Source organism: Synchiropus splendidus, chromosome 13 (assembly GCF_027744825.2).
Source record: "Synchiropus splendidus isolate RoL2022-P1 chromosome 13, RoL_Sspl_1.0, whole genome shotgun sequence".
In the NCBI taxonomy this organism is placed as follows: Eukaryota; Metazoa; Chordata; class Actinopteri; order Syngnathiformes; family Callionymidae; genus Synchiropus; species Synchiropus splendidus.
The window spans coordinates 1,332,083-1,346,077 of NC_071346.1; the positions used below are offsets into that span (position 1 = coordinate 1,332,083).

A 13,995-nucleotide genomic window follows, 5' to 3' on the forward strand; every position below is an offset into this window, starting at 1 on the left:
TGCAGCCCATGTCCATGGTGGTGCTGCTCATGGTGAAGTTCACGCTCTCCATCTGACCCATGGAGGAGGTGTGGTTGGCCTGGATCAGCAGAGGCGCGGTCGAACCCAGCTGGACACCAGAGAAGGAGTGTTGAACTCACAAACCGTATCGCAGCAAGAGCCTGTCAACGCTGATGCATGTGGCGACCCTCGATCCTGCGACCCCGGTGAGGGCGCCAGACAAGTCAGGTTTCAATCGACTCCAGCAGAACCTATTTCAGAGCAGATGTGTACTTGTGTGTGTTTGTTTTTTAATTGATTGTTTATCATGTACTTTCATCTCAAATGTGGCTAACGAGCGCCCCCTGTGGAAGATGGAGGAGGTGCATCTCCATGGTTGGCATCAGATGGTCTTCAGCTCGTTTCTCACCTTGTACGAACCCATCGCTTTCATCTGCGTGGCCACGGCCATGCTGGCTTGGCTGCATGGTATTTCTACCAACCTTAGAGAAGAAACATCACGGTTACATTCACAAAACAAGACATTTATATTACACGGGGATTGTAATATATGTTATATTTATGTTGTCAATACGGATGACGGCACTCATTTATAACTATAATTTGCTTTGAAAATGACTATAACTTCATTAGTCATATGTTTTTGTGAAAGATTAATTTCGATTAAACCACTATACAGCGTCTAAATAATGGTGTATTTATATTTATATGTGTGGTCTTCATGTCACAAGTTAAGAGTGTGACTGATCACCAAAACATTTCCCATGGTTAAATAGTTTTTTACAACAATTTAACCCATTTATATTCTCATAAAAAACACATCTGGATTAAATATTGAGTCTACTGGAGCAGAAGACATGTAGAGTGCGTCCATCTTACCAGACGATCTTGCAGAAGGCGTGCGTGTCTGCCGGCGCTCCGCTGGTCAGGATGCACCAGGCCAGGAGCAGAGCGGAGGCCGCCACCAGAGTCCTCCCTGCCATGATGAGTGGTGGTGAAGTATGGACGCCCCACTCCGCCCAGCTCTTATAGCAGCGAGGCGGCTGCTTTGTCATGCGGGGCCGTGAAAACAGACGTGTGTGACAGTTGCTGTGGGTCACTCTGCCGTTCCACACCCTTCATGGTTCATGGTTGCAATTACAAGCTGCGTGTTTGTCAGTGCTGAAGCACAAGAGACTTTGATTTCACCTGAGCAAGAGCTGCTCGCTGGGTTTGAGGATCCACTGTGGCCTGGTTCACAGAGAGTCAAGATCAAAACAAATGATGGACTTCATCACATTACAAAGAAATGCATCATCATCGCAATGTTTCATGAAAAATGCTACAGTGTTCCAGTGATGAGTTTACGTTCTGACCTGCCACTGTCCGACAGGCTGCTGATTCCTCTGCTCGGTCCTCTCCATCCAAGCGTGTCATTACTAAACAGACCATGAAATCACAGTGTCTTGTGGGTGACTCAAGAAAAGGCCATACACAATGGCTTCTGTTGTGTTCTGTTGTGGCCCTGTTCATCATGGGTTTGTCTTCACACTCTGCTGTGTGTGAAGACAAAGGAGTCTTTTTCAAGAAATGACCTGGAGGCAGTCACGCACTCTGGCCTGTAGAGGGCGCTAGAGCAGCTTGCTCAAGCGTGACAAAATAGACGACGTACTCATCCTCTTGGATCACGTGAAGGGAATTAAAAAACTAAAATACATTCAAATTCAGTGTGGTGCTTTTCGCTTTAAAATGATCTTCAAATATTTTGTTAAAAACAACAATGACGACGCAAGGAAATACAATAATCAAATCTTATTCATATAGAAACTCAAACTATAAAATCACATTTCTTACATTTTTTGAGTAATTGTTTTAATAATACACCTAAATAAATACCACTATTAAACGCACAAAATACGCAAATATGGTTGTTGTAGCAACCGTCCTCTTCAACGTAAATCTCGTGGTGTCTCGCGATAGCTGGCAGTTCCCGCAGGAAGCTCCTGCTGATCCGTGAAGTGGGTGAGAAGTGTCCTGCAAGAGTCCTCGCAAAACAAGGTTAGAATGGCTTCTTCTGCTTTGTCCCTGGTCTCTCCCCGTCAGGGCTTTCCACCGCGAGTCGCTCGAGCCCGTGCCCGCGCTCTGTCCTTCTGACTCCCTCCGTCATCGCCGTCCTGAACTTCAACTGTCGTCTTCTGCTGGTTCACACTGAGCTTCACAATCGCGATCTGCAAACACGATGGTGTAATTCAAACATATGCGAATGGTCTTTGTGTCTCATAACTGTCTGGAAACAAGTGTGCCGATCATCGTGGCGACTCGATGGCGAAGTGAGTGAAACCGCTCTGCAGAACTGAAGTGGATTTTAAAGAGTCTTGAGCTTGTGCAGGATTCGATCTCCCGTTACCAGATCCCAAAGTTCAAGGGTCTCCTGCTGGCAGCGGAGCGCGTTTGCGCTGGTCAATGAATAGCTGCCGTTACTCAGTGACACGCGCGCAAACACTGAACCGAAATAACCCCTGGGTCGTCCAAGTCCAGGGGCTGAGAAAATTGGAAAAACTGAATAAAATTCTGAATAAAATTGTCTAAATATCATGAAATTAAAACAATGTATTTTATTTAAACTCCACAGAAGTCATAACTGAAGTGTAAATTATCTAACCCATGAAATTTTCAAAACTGCTCCAACAGGTGCTTTCATGAACAGTGTTTACTGTAGGGGGCGCCATCACTTTCTTTATCATTTTTTCTTTCCAAGAACTTCTCCATAGTTGGTAACTATCACAGATTTGCAGCTGTCAAGTCGATTCAGTGACTCACTGCTGCCACCATACGTGGCTCATGCCGTCTGTCTGCTGTGTCTCATGTCTCTGAACAGTTGACTTGAACTATGGAGCAGTCTGGACACATTTCCTAGATGCTGCTGAAGAAACATTAGAAACGATCATGTGAAGAAATGACCATGGAGTCACATTCTATTCACCAGATCATGACCCAAACTGTCAGTCTTTTGTCTTGTGTGATGAAAAACCTTGTCACAATTCTCTCTCCTAAAGTGCTTGTTTTCCATTGCGTTATTGCAGATTTCACTCATACTTTGAGGCTTCAGAATTTGTTGATGGTCCCTAACTGATGGCGACTCCTAGCATTAGCGCTGCCTGTGAGAGTGTGTCCTCCATCAGTGAAGCCTAATGCTGACGCGGAATTGTCGTCGTGGAGATTGTGTTTGGCGGTATATCGTGTACGACAAGTTATCGCCCATCCCTCGTGCTTAGGGTTCTGCTGTTGGAACCAGTCGTACCTTCAGTCGCTCCTTCACCATGAACGGCGTGTCTCTCCTCCCCTAACTACGTCTCCCACCTTCATGTCAGGCCCATCATGACGGAGCTGAGTGGGAAAGTCCAGACGGTGCTGGGTCTCCTGGATCCCGAGCAGCTGGGCCGCACCATGACCCACGAACACCTGACCATGTCCTTCGAGTGCTGCTACTTTCCCCCGCCCCCCGGTGAGGAGGAGGTGGCGAAGAACCCCTTCCAGATGCGGCACATGCACTGGCTGCGGCAGAACCCCTACAGCAGCCATGAGAACCTGCTGCTGCAGCAGGAGAACAGCGCGGTGAGGGAGGAGCTGCTGGCCTACAAGGCGGCCGGCGGCGGCACCATCGTGGAGAACACCACCGCCGGGATAGAGCGGGACCTGCCCGCCCTCAGGAAGCTGGCCCAGGAGACCGGCGTCCACGTGGTGGCCGGAGCTGGCTTCTATGTGGACTGCACCCACACGGAGGCCACCAAGAGCATGAGCGTGGAGCAGGTGAGGCAGGCTTCTAGCTCGAGGCCGTCTAAACACGATAAAATGGACGCCCTGTTTCCTCAGCAGGATGTCCTGAATGTATCATTAGTGTCTGTATAATGCCCAACTCCTCGTGTCATCTCACTGGTTTATATTCAAGCGTGTTTCCGCCCGGTAATTTGGCCGAATATGATACAAATTCACAGATTCTCAAACCTTTCACAACCGTATTTTGGCCATCGCGGTCGCCATATTTGTTTACCAGCGTAATCTCGCGGTGGTCTCGCGGTAAGTGGCGACACTCGCGGCATGGAATTGCTCTGTTATTGATGGAGTGTGCGACACTGAAGACTGGAGGAAACCACAGATCAGTTCCACACTTTAAACAGTCGTTGACTAAACTAACTCATTGCTTTCTAGTGGGAGGAGTATTTGGCGCCCCCTCCCCTCCTCGACCCCCTGCGTCCCAGCAGCAAGCGGACGAACACACAGCCCTTTCAGAAGGGGGGCAAAAGAGCTTCACAGGGATCAACATTTGAGTGGTTCTATTGACTGAATCAAGCGACAAGCCTTTATGTATGTGTTGTTTGAATGAATGAATGTTGAGGTTGTGACTGTGTAGAAAAGCATCACAGCTGATACACCTGCTTATCTGGCATCAATATATCAAACAAGATGGAGACACAAGGCTGGACACACCATGGCTTGTTTTGAGGGAAAGAATCACACATGTTATTATTATTATTTTCATAATCAGGGTCAGCCAAGTAAAACAGCTGCCCAGGGTCCCCTGCGTCTCAAAGTGTTACCGTGGCAACAGTTACTGAGGTCATCTCTGTTAACGTTGGTTATCTGTTGTTTATCAAGCTACTTTGGTACAAATAGATACAAAATACAGCAGTGTTTTTTACAAAGCAAGTTGGTAGTTGTCAGTGGCTAACATGATGTGTCTGGAGGGTATGGTTTGGGGGCGGGATGTTGAACACCCTATTTCAAAATCCTAGCTAAAAGCCTGAGGTGGGTGGTGGTTGACGCTGCCACATGTCCACAGCTGACCGCCGTCATCGTGGGCGAGGTGCTCCACGGCGCCGACGGAACCGAGATCCGCTGCGGGGTGATCGGAGAGATCGGCACCGGGTGGCCCATCACGGAGAGCGAGAGCAGGGTTCTGAAGGCCACGGCTCATGCTCAGACTCAGCTGGGATGTCCGGTCATCATCCATCCCGGGAGGAACCCGGCGGCTCCGGCTGAGGTGGTCCGGATCCTGCAGGAGGCCGGCGGGGACATCGGCAAAACCGTCATGTCCCACCTGGACCGGTAGGTGCGGTGGGAGCCTTCCGGGTTGGACGGTCCGACTGCCTGACTGACGGACGCTCGCTGCTCTGCAGGACATTGTTCCAGGACGGAGAGCTGCTGGAGTTCGCTCGGCTCGGCAGCTACCTGGAGTACGACCTGTTTGGAACAGAGATGCTCAACTATCCCTACAACCTGGAGGTGGACATGCCCAGCGACAGCCAGCGCGTCCAAGCGTAAGCTGCCACCTTCCTCTGCCCTTCAGTCCTGCAGATGAGATGAGCTCTGTGGGACGAGGTTTGATAGGTGGACGTCCTCCGTGCGACCCCGATGACAGTCCTGAGTGCAGCTGGTTTGGGGCTTTCATAAGGGTTTCTCTTTGTTTGTTTGTTTGTTTTTAAAATAATCCAGTACGGTGAATCATCAAGATGACCATTCATGTGTTCTTCAGCCGAAGTTCTCCCACAGAAGAGTTTCTGTTTCAAATGAACAAACCAAAGTGTAGTTGTCTGCTGTCCCATGACGTGTCTCACCCTCTGCTGCGGTCCCTGCTCAGGCTGAACGTGCTGGTGAGGGAAGGCTACGAGGACAAGATCGTGGTGGCCCACGACATCCACACCAAGAACCGTCTGACCAAGTACGGCGGCCACGGCTACTCGCACATCCTGAAGAACATCGTGCCGAAGATGCTGATGCGCGGCTTCACTCAGCAGCAGGTGGACAAGATCGTCATCCACAACCCCAAACGCTGGCTGACCTTCAAGTGAGGCGGCAGGAGCGCCGCGCCGCTGTAACTTCGGAGCCAAAGTAAACTTGGATCACAAATCTTATTTTTCTATGATTAGCTCGTATCGATTGGCCACATCCACTCGAGCCAGGCGGGGTCACTGGGGTCAGGTCTCGTGTTCTAGTCCAGGGCTTCTGAACCTTTCTGGTCTGGGGGCCCACCTTCCCAGAACCAATGGCCCCGGGGCCCATTCAAGGAATAGAAGTGATTCATCACTCTTGATTTCATTTGTGATCAACAACCATATTTAATCTACTCACACGTAAACAAAGCAAAACCTTGTGAAATGACATGAAACCATGTGATCAGTGAAAGATATTTGTCATGGAAAGGTCCAACCAGCAGCAGAAGCAGCTGCAAGTCATGTTCATCACATTTACTAAAGGAAAAAAAGAAAAAAAAATACACTTGATGCAAACTGTTGAGAAAGTTGGAATAACTCAATAAAATTATGAATAAAATATAATAAAACCATGTCTAAATATTATATAATAAAAATATTTTATTTAAACTGCAAAGAAGATATAAGTTAAGTGTAAATGAAAGTGTCACCATAAAATGTTCTAATTCATTTTCAAAACTGCTCCGACAGGTGCTTTCACGAACAGTGTTTAATGTAGGGGGCGCCATCACTTTTTTCAATTCAGTGACTCACTGCTGCCACCGAACGTGGCTCATAACTGAGCGTCTCACAGCCCAAAGGTGTCAAACAAAACAACTTCTAGCAGCCCTCTAGGGGGCGCTCAAGGCCCAATGGTTCAGAATCCCTGCTCTAGTCAGGACCAGAGAACACAGACGCCCAATTCAAGACCGAGTCGGACTGAGACCAAAGTGAATACAGTTTAGTCACCTATTACCCTTCAATTCTGTAGGATTTTAGGTGGTGGGAGGAGTGCCTCACATGCACTAACCACTGTGCTGCTTGAAGTATAAATTCAATGCTAAAACTAGAAGCTGGACTCGATTTGAAGATCAAATAAAAATGATTGGTGATACACCGCAGTGTTGGAATCAGTTGTGTCTGAACACATGAGCTCCAAGTGTTTTGTGTTTCTGTCCTGGAGTTTTTTCAAAATGTTATGGGCGACTCACCTGGATTTTCTGGCTGTTTCCTGTAACTAAGCTCAATTTGCTGGGTGAAGTGTAAGAATGATATTCAGAAAGGAAGAGTTGAAATGAAGAACAAGTCTAGTATTTTTTCCCCCTGAAACTTTATTGAGACATGAAAGTGTCATGACATTGCTGGGCTCCGCACGGGTTCGATGGAGCAACAGACACGGTGCGAACGGTTTCACGGCTCCTGGAGACAGAGAGTGATCAGTATGCGGCGCGGCTCTGGTCGGTGTTGGATGAGTCGCCCCTCAGCGGGCGCCGAGCTGAGCCCAGATGAAGGACATGTTCTCCTCATCTGGGAACAGGTGGCCTCGCAGGGTGACATCATAAGTTTGGATTCATCTCCAGGGAGGACGGCGCTCTGGCTGATCATTTCATCTGCAAACAGACGGCGGATCGATGGATGTCGTCGGGTGCACCGGGACATGCTGGTGTCCAGTTTGACGGCGGTGACTAACCACCGGACCACCCTGCTGTCCCGGCCAGCTGTCGCCATGACGATGACAAGACCATCCGTCACCACTTTCCAAAATGGACAGACTTTTGACTCAAATGTAAAGACATTTATTTTTTCAAACTCAAGGTGATTCAGCAAAGTCTGTCGAGGATGAGGTGTCGCCGCCGCTCAGACCGCGAGGACGGCAGAGAAATCTCAACCCCAGACTCGGCGGCGCTACACACGGCGGCTGATGTAGCCAGTGTTTACTGGGAGCAAAGGTTGCCTGTTCAAACAGTAGGTGGGAGGCGGGAACAGCTCATACGGATGCGGCACTGACAATAGAAGGCTGCAACAAGAAGGGGTCAGCGGGGTCAGCGAGATGGTGCTGGAGAAGGGTCTCAGTACTGAGCTCCACGCGTCACTCGCCTGTCGCCGTGCTGCTTTCATGAACGACACACGGCTACGTTTGATGCGAGAATGTTGATGTTTGTTCATGTTTGATGCCAGAGCGTCTGGCTCCCCGGGACACGCTGGAGAGACCTGTTCCACTCACCTGGGAACGCCGCTGTTTTGGGGGGAAAGGAAAGTCTTGACCTCAGCTGCTGCCCCCACGACCTCATAAACACGAGACCGTGCACGTTCACTTTAGGACCTGAAGTGTTTTAGGGTTGTTTTAAAGCTTCACAAGGGCAGTGTCTTCCCTGCTCACTGTTTTTGTTTCTTTGCTGTTGTTTACTTTGTTTCTTTTCTCTTAAGATGTATTTGCTCTTCCACTTCCCCCCTGGTCCAGGTCAGTTTTTCTCAGGCTCGCGATGAGATCAGCCGCAACTTTTGCGCACCTGTCTGCGCATGTCAGCGAGGAGACTGAATTTGTGACCACAATAAAGTGGATGTTTTAGTTCATGTGCTTAAGATGTGTGTTTTGCTTCTTGAGAAATGGTGAGCTCTGTTTGCTTTTCTCTTTGTTTGGTCCCTAAAGAAGGTCCTGACGCAGGTATTTTACAGGTGAGGCGGGACATTCGCGCCGCCTCGACGATGATTTAACGCGCTCTTGTAAATGTGCTATACTTTCCTAGGACGTCATCTACAGAAGCGGGGGAACAGCGGTGACCTGTTGTGGTCCAGCCGAGTCATGACGATGATGAGGATGAGGAGGATGAGCGCGAGTCTCAGTCCGCGTACAGCATGAACCCGGAGAAGGTGCTGTACTTGTTGTTGTTCCCGCCGTGCGCCTTCCCGCCATCCAGCTTGATGTAAATCTCGTCTCCGGGCTCCAGGTGCAGAACCACGCTGTTGCTGGCGTAGTCGTAGTTCTGGTCCGCGTCCTGGGCGATGGCGCTGGCTCTCACCTGCACACAAGTCCGGGTCAGAACCGCGGAGCTCGCGCGTCAAAGCAGCAGCTGCTCACCTGGTTGTTCTTGCAGAGGTCGGCCCACATGCTGGTTCCGTCCCCGCCGCGCATCAACACGTGGTAAATGAAGTAGTAAATCCCGGGAATCGAACAGGTGAACTTCCCTGTGGCGGGGTCGTAGTGGTTCCCGAGGTTGGTGACGACGTCGTCGAACTTGAGCACCTCGTAGCCCTCGTGCTGCTTCTTCAGTCCCGCGTAAAACGCGATCTTGGGCACGGTGCTGTAGGTGGCGGCGCTGATGGCACCGGTGGGTCCGTTCAGTCCGGGCGGCCCCGGAGGACCCGGCGCGCCTCGCTCTCCGGGCGGTCCGGCGGGTCCAGGCGCTCCCGGCTCGCCCGCCGGACCCCTCGGACCCATCCTCCCGATGCGCCCCGGTTCTCCTTGAGGTCCTTGGATGAAGGTGGGCAGCGACTGGACCAGGCGGTTCTCCTTGATGGGGCTGGTTTCCTTGGCCGCCGCGGTCACCGCCGTCCCGTGGGGGTCGCACACCATCTGACAGGAGCCCAGCATCTCATACCGGCCGGGGGTCCCGGCGGAGCTGACCATGACCGGGATCAGAACCACCAGCACCAGCACCAGCGCGACGCCACACACACCGGTCGCGATCATCTGCGCTCTGCGGGCTCGCGGCGTTCTGTGGAGAGGTTGGTGGTCCAGCCTGCCGCTGAGCAAGGTCTCCGTCCCGGGGGTGAAAGTCAAGTCCTCGGAGAAATGCGACCCTCGGCGCCTCGGGTGACCTTTAAATATCAGCGAGGGGAGCCGCCGGCACCAGTTGGACTCTGCGGCGGAGGAGCGTCTCCATGCTGTCGAGAGCCGCGCGAGTGGCGTCCGTCACGATGAGAGAGGGGCCGGGTAATCAGGTGTGTTTGGAGAGCGAGGGGAGGAGAGCTGCTGATGGATGGGACGGAGTCGTCCGCTGCTTCGACTCTGATGCAACACAAAGCGCCAGTTAAAGAGCCGCGCTTCTTCATGTCAGCGCTGCAGGACGGAGAGTTGGGAGTTCACCGAACTGTCTCTCTCAGACGAGCGCACGCTCGACTCGCTGGTAATAAGGTTGGGATACTTGAGGTGACACTTGACGTTTGGCTTTTTACGCATTTCCCTTGAGTGAAACAAAACAACTCGTCAAACACTTGTTTATCTCGAATGTCATGGCCCTACATTTCTCCTCTGTTTCATTTGTCCAACTTGTTTTCTGACGGTTGTTTGATGGTCTGACATGATATTCTGACTTAGATTTGATGAGAGGAGACTGGGGGTCATCTCACCATCTGATTCCCAAGCTGACCTCGGCATCAAGACACCTGGACCTGGGTCAGGTGTCAAACCCAAGGCCCGGGGGCCAAATCTGGCCCCTCATTTGCGGCCCCCGTGTGAACAACGAACCAACAACGCAGGTGGTGCAGACAGGTTCAGGCCTGACCCGTCACATAGGGCACTGACTCATCTGAGAACGCCTCAAAACATTTTTTCCAACCTCAGTGAAAAATGAATCCAGTTAATTAGAGAATTTGTGATTAATGAATCTCAATTAACCGCACTTTAATGGTATAAGAATATTCGCCACATTTTTCAATTTGAATGAATCTGGTATATGACTGAATCAAATGATGGAGCCATACATGCATTTAAACAACAAAATATTGTTTATTTGGCAGCAGTTTGACAACAGCACAATAAATCACCACGGTGGCTATATTCAAGTTTTATATCACCTGATTTCAACTAAAGCGCTTTTAATGTCTTGAAAATATTTGGATAACAATTTCAATTTTATAAGAACTTCAAGTCCATTCAGAGTAGTGGATTCCTCCATGTTTGTTGTTGTTGTTCTCATCCTAGCTGCCATGTGTCTGCTGCATCAGTGGGGTCAGTGGAGCAGAATCTCCTGCGCTGACAAAGGTTCCCTGGTGTCTGGAGAGCACACTGTTCAATTAAACTAAATTAAATTAATTACATTTTTTAATTATTAATTTTTTTGTTCAAATGTTTTCCCCACAGACGGACTAGGCCGCAGCAACATCACAGTGAGTCTTTAAATAGCCAGGCGACGACACCTAGCGCCACCTTGACGTTGACATGGGCGTAATTGAGCGAGCTATTGATGATCAGCAGTTAGGACGCAGGGGTGCGGTGGCCCTCCGCGATTCACGGGCCGCTGAAGGTCCAGAGCCTAATGAGGAGGGTTAAAGACGGAGTGCGACACGCGGTCACACCTCAGCAGCTCCCTCAGTCCAATTCATCATCCGGGCCAAATCCATAGAGCTGAGGGAGGGAGTCAGTGGCAGCTGGCAGTGAAGGATGGCTTCACCCCGACACACTGGTGGAAGCAGGGAAAGTTGCCTGCGATGGCTTCATGAGAGGAGCGGGGAAGGCGCGGGAAGCGGACCCCGAACTTTACATAAACACCCGTGTTGGTGAAGCAGCCGTCTGCGCGACATCGATTGGTGGGATTAAAGGTGTTTTTGTGAAGTGTGAGTGATGAAGGTGTGATTCCTGGTGAGGACGGGCGACACTGGCCTGGGTCTGAATGAGGACCTGGACCCTGGGAGCCAGTCTGCCCCACTCGCAGGAAAACCCTCCTCGCTCAACGTTTTCCACAACTATTCCGGAGGAACATCTCGCCTTATTTACTGTCCACTTCCCGCTTCACCGTTCGCTTTGTCACTTCTCTGAAATATTATGTCATGACATCTTTTTCAAACTCCCATTTCTGTGATTGTTATTGGTGATAGTAATAATAATCGCACATTAAATCACAGAAGTACATCAGCATTCATGAGACTTCAGAGACCAAACATGGATTTATCTCCTTGATGAAGGTGTCCTCATTCGTCTCCTGGGAGCAGCCTCTTCTTCACCCGTGTTGGTGTTACACAAGTCCGATTGAGCTCATTCACTCTGAATATTACGTTAAAGTTATGTAAGTGAAATGTAGGTGAAATCGATGCAGGGCGACAGTATTGGGTGAAAACGAGTGGCTCGGCCGGTCGCAGCAGTTCCTTTCTCCTCAACACATGTGATCCGGGTCACATGGTCTCCACTAGCGTCCTCGTACAAACCGCCTCTGACAATGTGGAGAAAGGTTCTCAGTTAGTTTACATCCTGGAGGGCCCTTCAGCTGCTGCGCCTCGGCTGTGAGAGGCGGCGCCGGTCCCCACAAACAAAAGCTCCGCTGCTTGTTCTTCCCAGAATCCTGTCCTTCTGTCATGAATGGAGGTCCAGCACAATAACATCAGGGACGCGGCGCAAATGTGTAGCTTCCCTTGTGTCCTTCTGCTTTCCTCTGCATTTAGAGGCCTTTTAAACAATTCTTTTAAAGATGAAAAAATAATTTCATTCCGCTGCTATCTTCACTCTTTTTCTCTGTGGTTCCTGTTTTCAGTCATGACTGGTTCAGATTTGGTTTCATATGTAAATAATAATCGTTTGAGTTAAATGGTTTGCTTGGGGCCGTTGTTCCACACGGTTCCACACGGAGGCGGACTTTGAATGAGTTGCACACCTGGCGGCTCAGGTCGCCGACAGAAGTATGTGGCCAACAGTCGCGTTCTTTTTAAGACTGAGGTAAGAGTTTAGAGTCAGAGGATGCGTCTCACGTCTGACCAGACAGTCTGCTCTGAGGCGGATTGTTTTTTAAATCTTAGCGACATCTGGTGGATACGGAGCCCTGGAAGTGATGCATGCGTTTCTTTTGTTTGGAAGTGACTTGCATGACTTTGTTTTTTTTCATCCCGAGATAAAAATGATCTTGAGACAACTGTTATCTCGAGATAAAAAAAGAAAGTCATGCATGTCACTTCCAGGGCTCCGGTGGACGAGCAGGTCACTGGGAATTTTCTGTCGCTGTACTAGTCTGGAATTACATTTTCAGGTGTAGGAAGCTAGTTTCATGGGGTAATTAGTGAACGTCAAATGTGTAAAAAAAACGCATATGATTTAAGCTCACAAATGTGATGCTCGCTGACTGGCTCTGAGGATTCAGACATGAATTCATTTCAGGCCTCAAGTGGCTCCACTTACCATGTACAACAATCATCTTTGATAAAACAACACGTTTTCTGTGGGATGGGTGCAAAGTGAGAAATAGAATAGTATATAAAGGCGCACAAAACCCTTGGAGACATACTGCGCCGGCTGTGAGTCAGTCAGTGCTGGTCAAACGCTGGGTTGGCGTGAGGCTCCGGCGGTGACTCAGGAAACTTGCGTTGAAAACCCAAAAAGCTGTTTGACAGAGCTCCGACGGCGTTCACACATTCCTCTGGTGTCGGAGAGCTCTGACAGGTTGTTTTGAGTTCCGACTTTGGAGTTAATTTGCAGGCCGTCAAGCGGGAGTCCCGCGGGAGACGGACGGATTTTGACATGTGGACAAGCAGATGTTCGGAGGACATGAATTAAACATGACTGACCAGGAGGCCGGATACGTTTCTTAATAGGACATGAGGTGTGAGTTCAGTGGGAAGAACAGCTTTGTCAGGCTGCTGTGATGGTGATGGAATACGGGAGGCCTGACTCGGGCGGATAATCAGGCCGCCGTCGTGGTCACGGCAGTCAAACACGTCGGAGTGAGTGAGTGACGGCCAGCGGAAACGAGCAACACCCTCCTGAATTAAAACTCCACCTCAGTTGACCAGATGTGACTCGTGATCTTCGCCTCTTCGTCTTGTTACGTTTCCGCCCGTTTGTCTTCCTCTGAAAGGCCAGAGAAAAGGCGACACAGTCCGGCCCAGCAGGGGGCGACGGCAGAATGTGTGAGAGCAAACTCCTACTCAAAGCTGCTCCTCGATCACAGTCATCCAGGGCGAGAGCAGGAACAAGGTGGGTTTCTTTAAAGCCATATACGGAGCACCCAATATCCTGCGTCTGTCTGCCGGAGCGGACGGAAGCCGGCGAGAAGGAGGGATGAAGGGATGAGTGGAGGGCAGGAAGCAGCCGACCGGGTCAAACTGAGGGATGAATGGATGAGTAAACACTGTTGAATGGACAAAGACGGGTGAAATGGAGGGACCATGGAGGTGTAAATGATGGGCGGGCTCATGATGGAAGGGACTCAAGATGGACTGGAGTCAAGACATAAACGTAGGATCAACGATGGATTGACCGTCAAACACACGATGAATGAATGAGTGAGTGAGAGAGTGACTTGTGGACCAAGAGGGGGTAGAAATGGATGAGACCAGAAAG

General features: G+C 50.0%; 2 protein-coding genes across 2 annotated transcripts; one reads left to right on the top strand and one right to left on the bottom strand.

Moving 5' to 3' along the window:
• The first annotated feature begins 1,971 nt into the window (after positions 1 to 1,971).
• pter (phosphotriesterase related) lies at positions 1,972 to 6,843 on the top strand. The gene is made up of 5 exons (XM_053883307.1): positions 1,972 to 2,037; positions 3,351 to 3,789; positions 4,820 to 5,085; positions 5,157 to 5,297; positions 5,618 to 6,843. The coding sequence occupies exons 2-5, from the start codon at positions 3,358 to 3,360 to the stop codon at positions 5,826 to 5,828; spliced, it is 1,050 nt and encodes a 349-aa protein (XP_053739282.1). The 5' UTR covers positions 1,972 to 2,037; positions 3,351 to 3,357; the 3' UTR covers positions 5,829 to 6,843.
• A 210-nt stretch (positions 6,844 to 7,053) lies between these two features.
• Positions 7,054 to 9,717, bottom strand: c1ql3b (complement component 1, q subcomponent-like 3b). Its single transcript, XM_053883086.1, has 2 exons — positions 8,809 to 9,717; positions 7,054 to 8,749 (listed from the first exon to the last, which is right to left on the bottom strand). The coding sequence occupies exons 1-2, from the start codon at positions 9,418 to 9,420 to the stop codon at positions 8,570 to 8,572; spliced, it is 792 nt and encodes a 263-aa protein (XP_053739061.1). The 5' UTR covers positions 9,421 to 9,717; the 3' UTR covers positions 7,054 to 8,569.
• Positions 9,718 to 13,995: the final 4,278 nt, after the last annotated feature.

Excerpts from the sequence above, each read along its gene's own strand:
- pter (XM_053883307.1), top strand. The coding sequence starts at position 3,358 with ATGACGGAGCTGAGTGGGAAAGTCCAGACGGTGCTGGGTCTCCTGGAT. Across the intron at positions 5,086-5,156 it reads GTCATGTCCCACCTGGACCG|GACATTGTTCCAGGACGGAG; the intron begins GTAGGTGCGGTG and ends GCTGCTCTGCAG. Across the intron at positions 5,298-5,617 it reads GACAGCCAGCGCGTCCAAGC|GCTGAACGTGCTGGTGAGGG; the intron begins GTAAGCTGCCAC and ends GTCCCTGCTCAG.
- c1ql3b (XM_053883086.1), bottom strand. The coding sequence starts at position 9,420 with ATGATCGCGACCGGTGTGTGTGGCGTCGCGCTGGTGCTGGTGCTGGTG. Across the intron at positions 8,750-8,808 it reads ACCTCTGCAAGAACAACCAG|GTGAGAGCCAGCGCCATCGC; the intron begins GTGAGCAGCTGC and ends ACTTGTGTGCAG.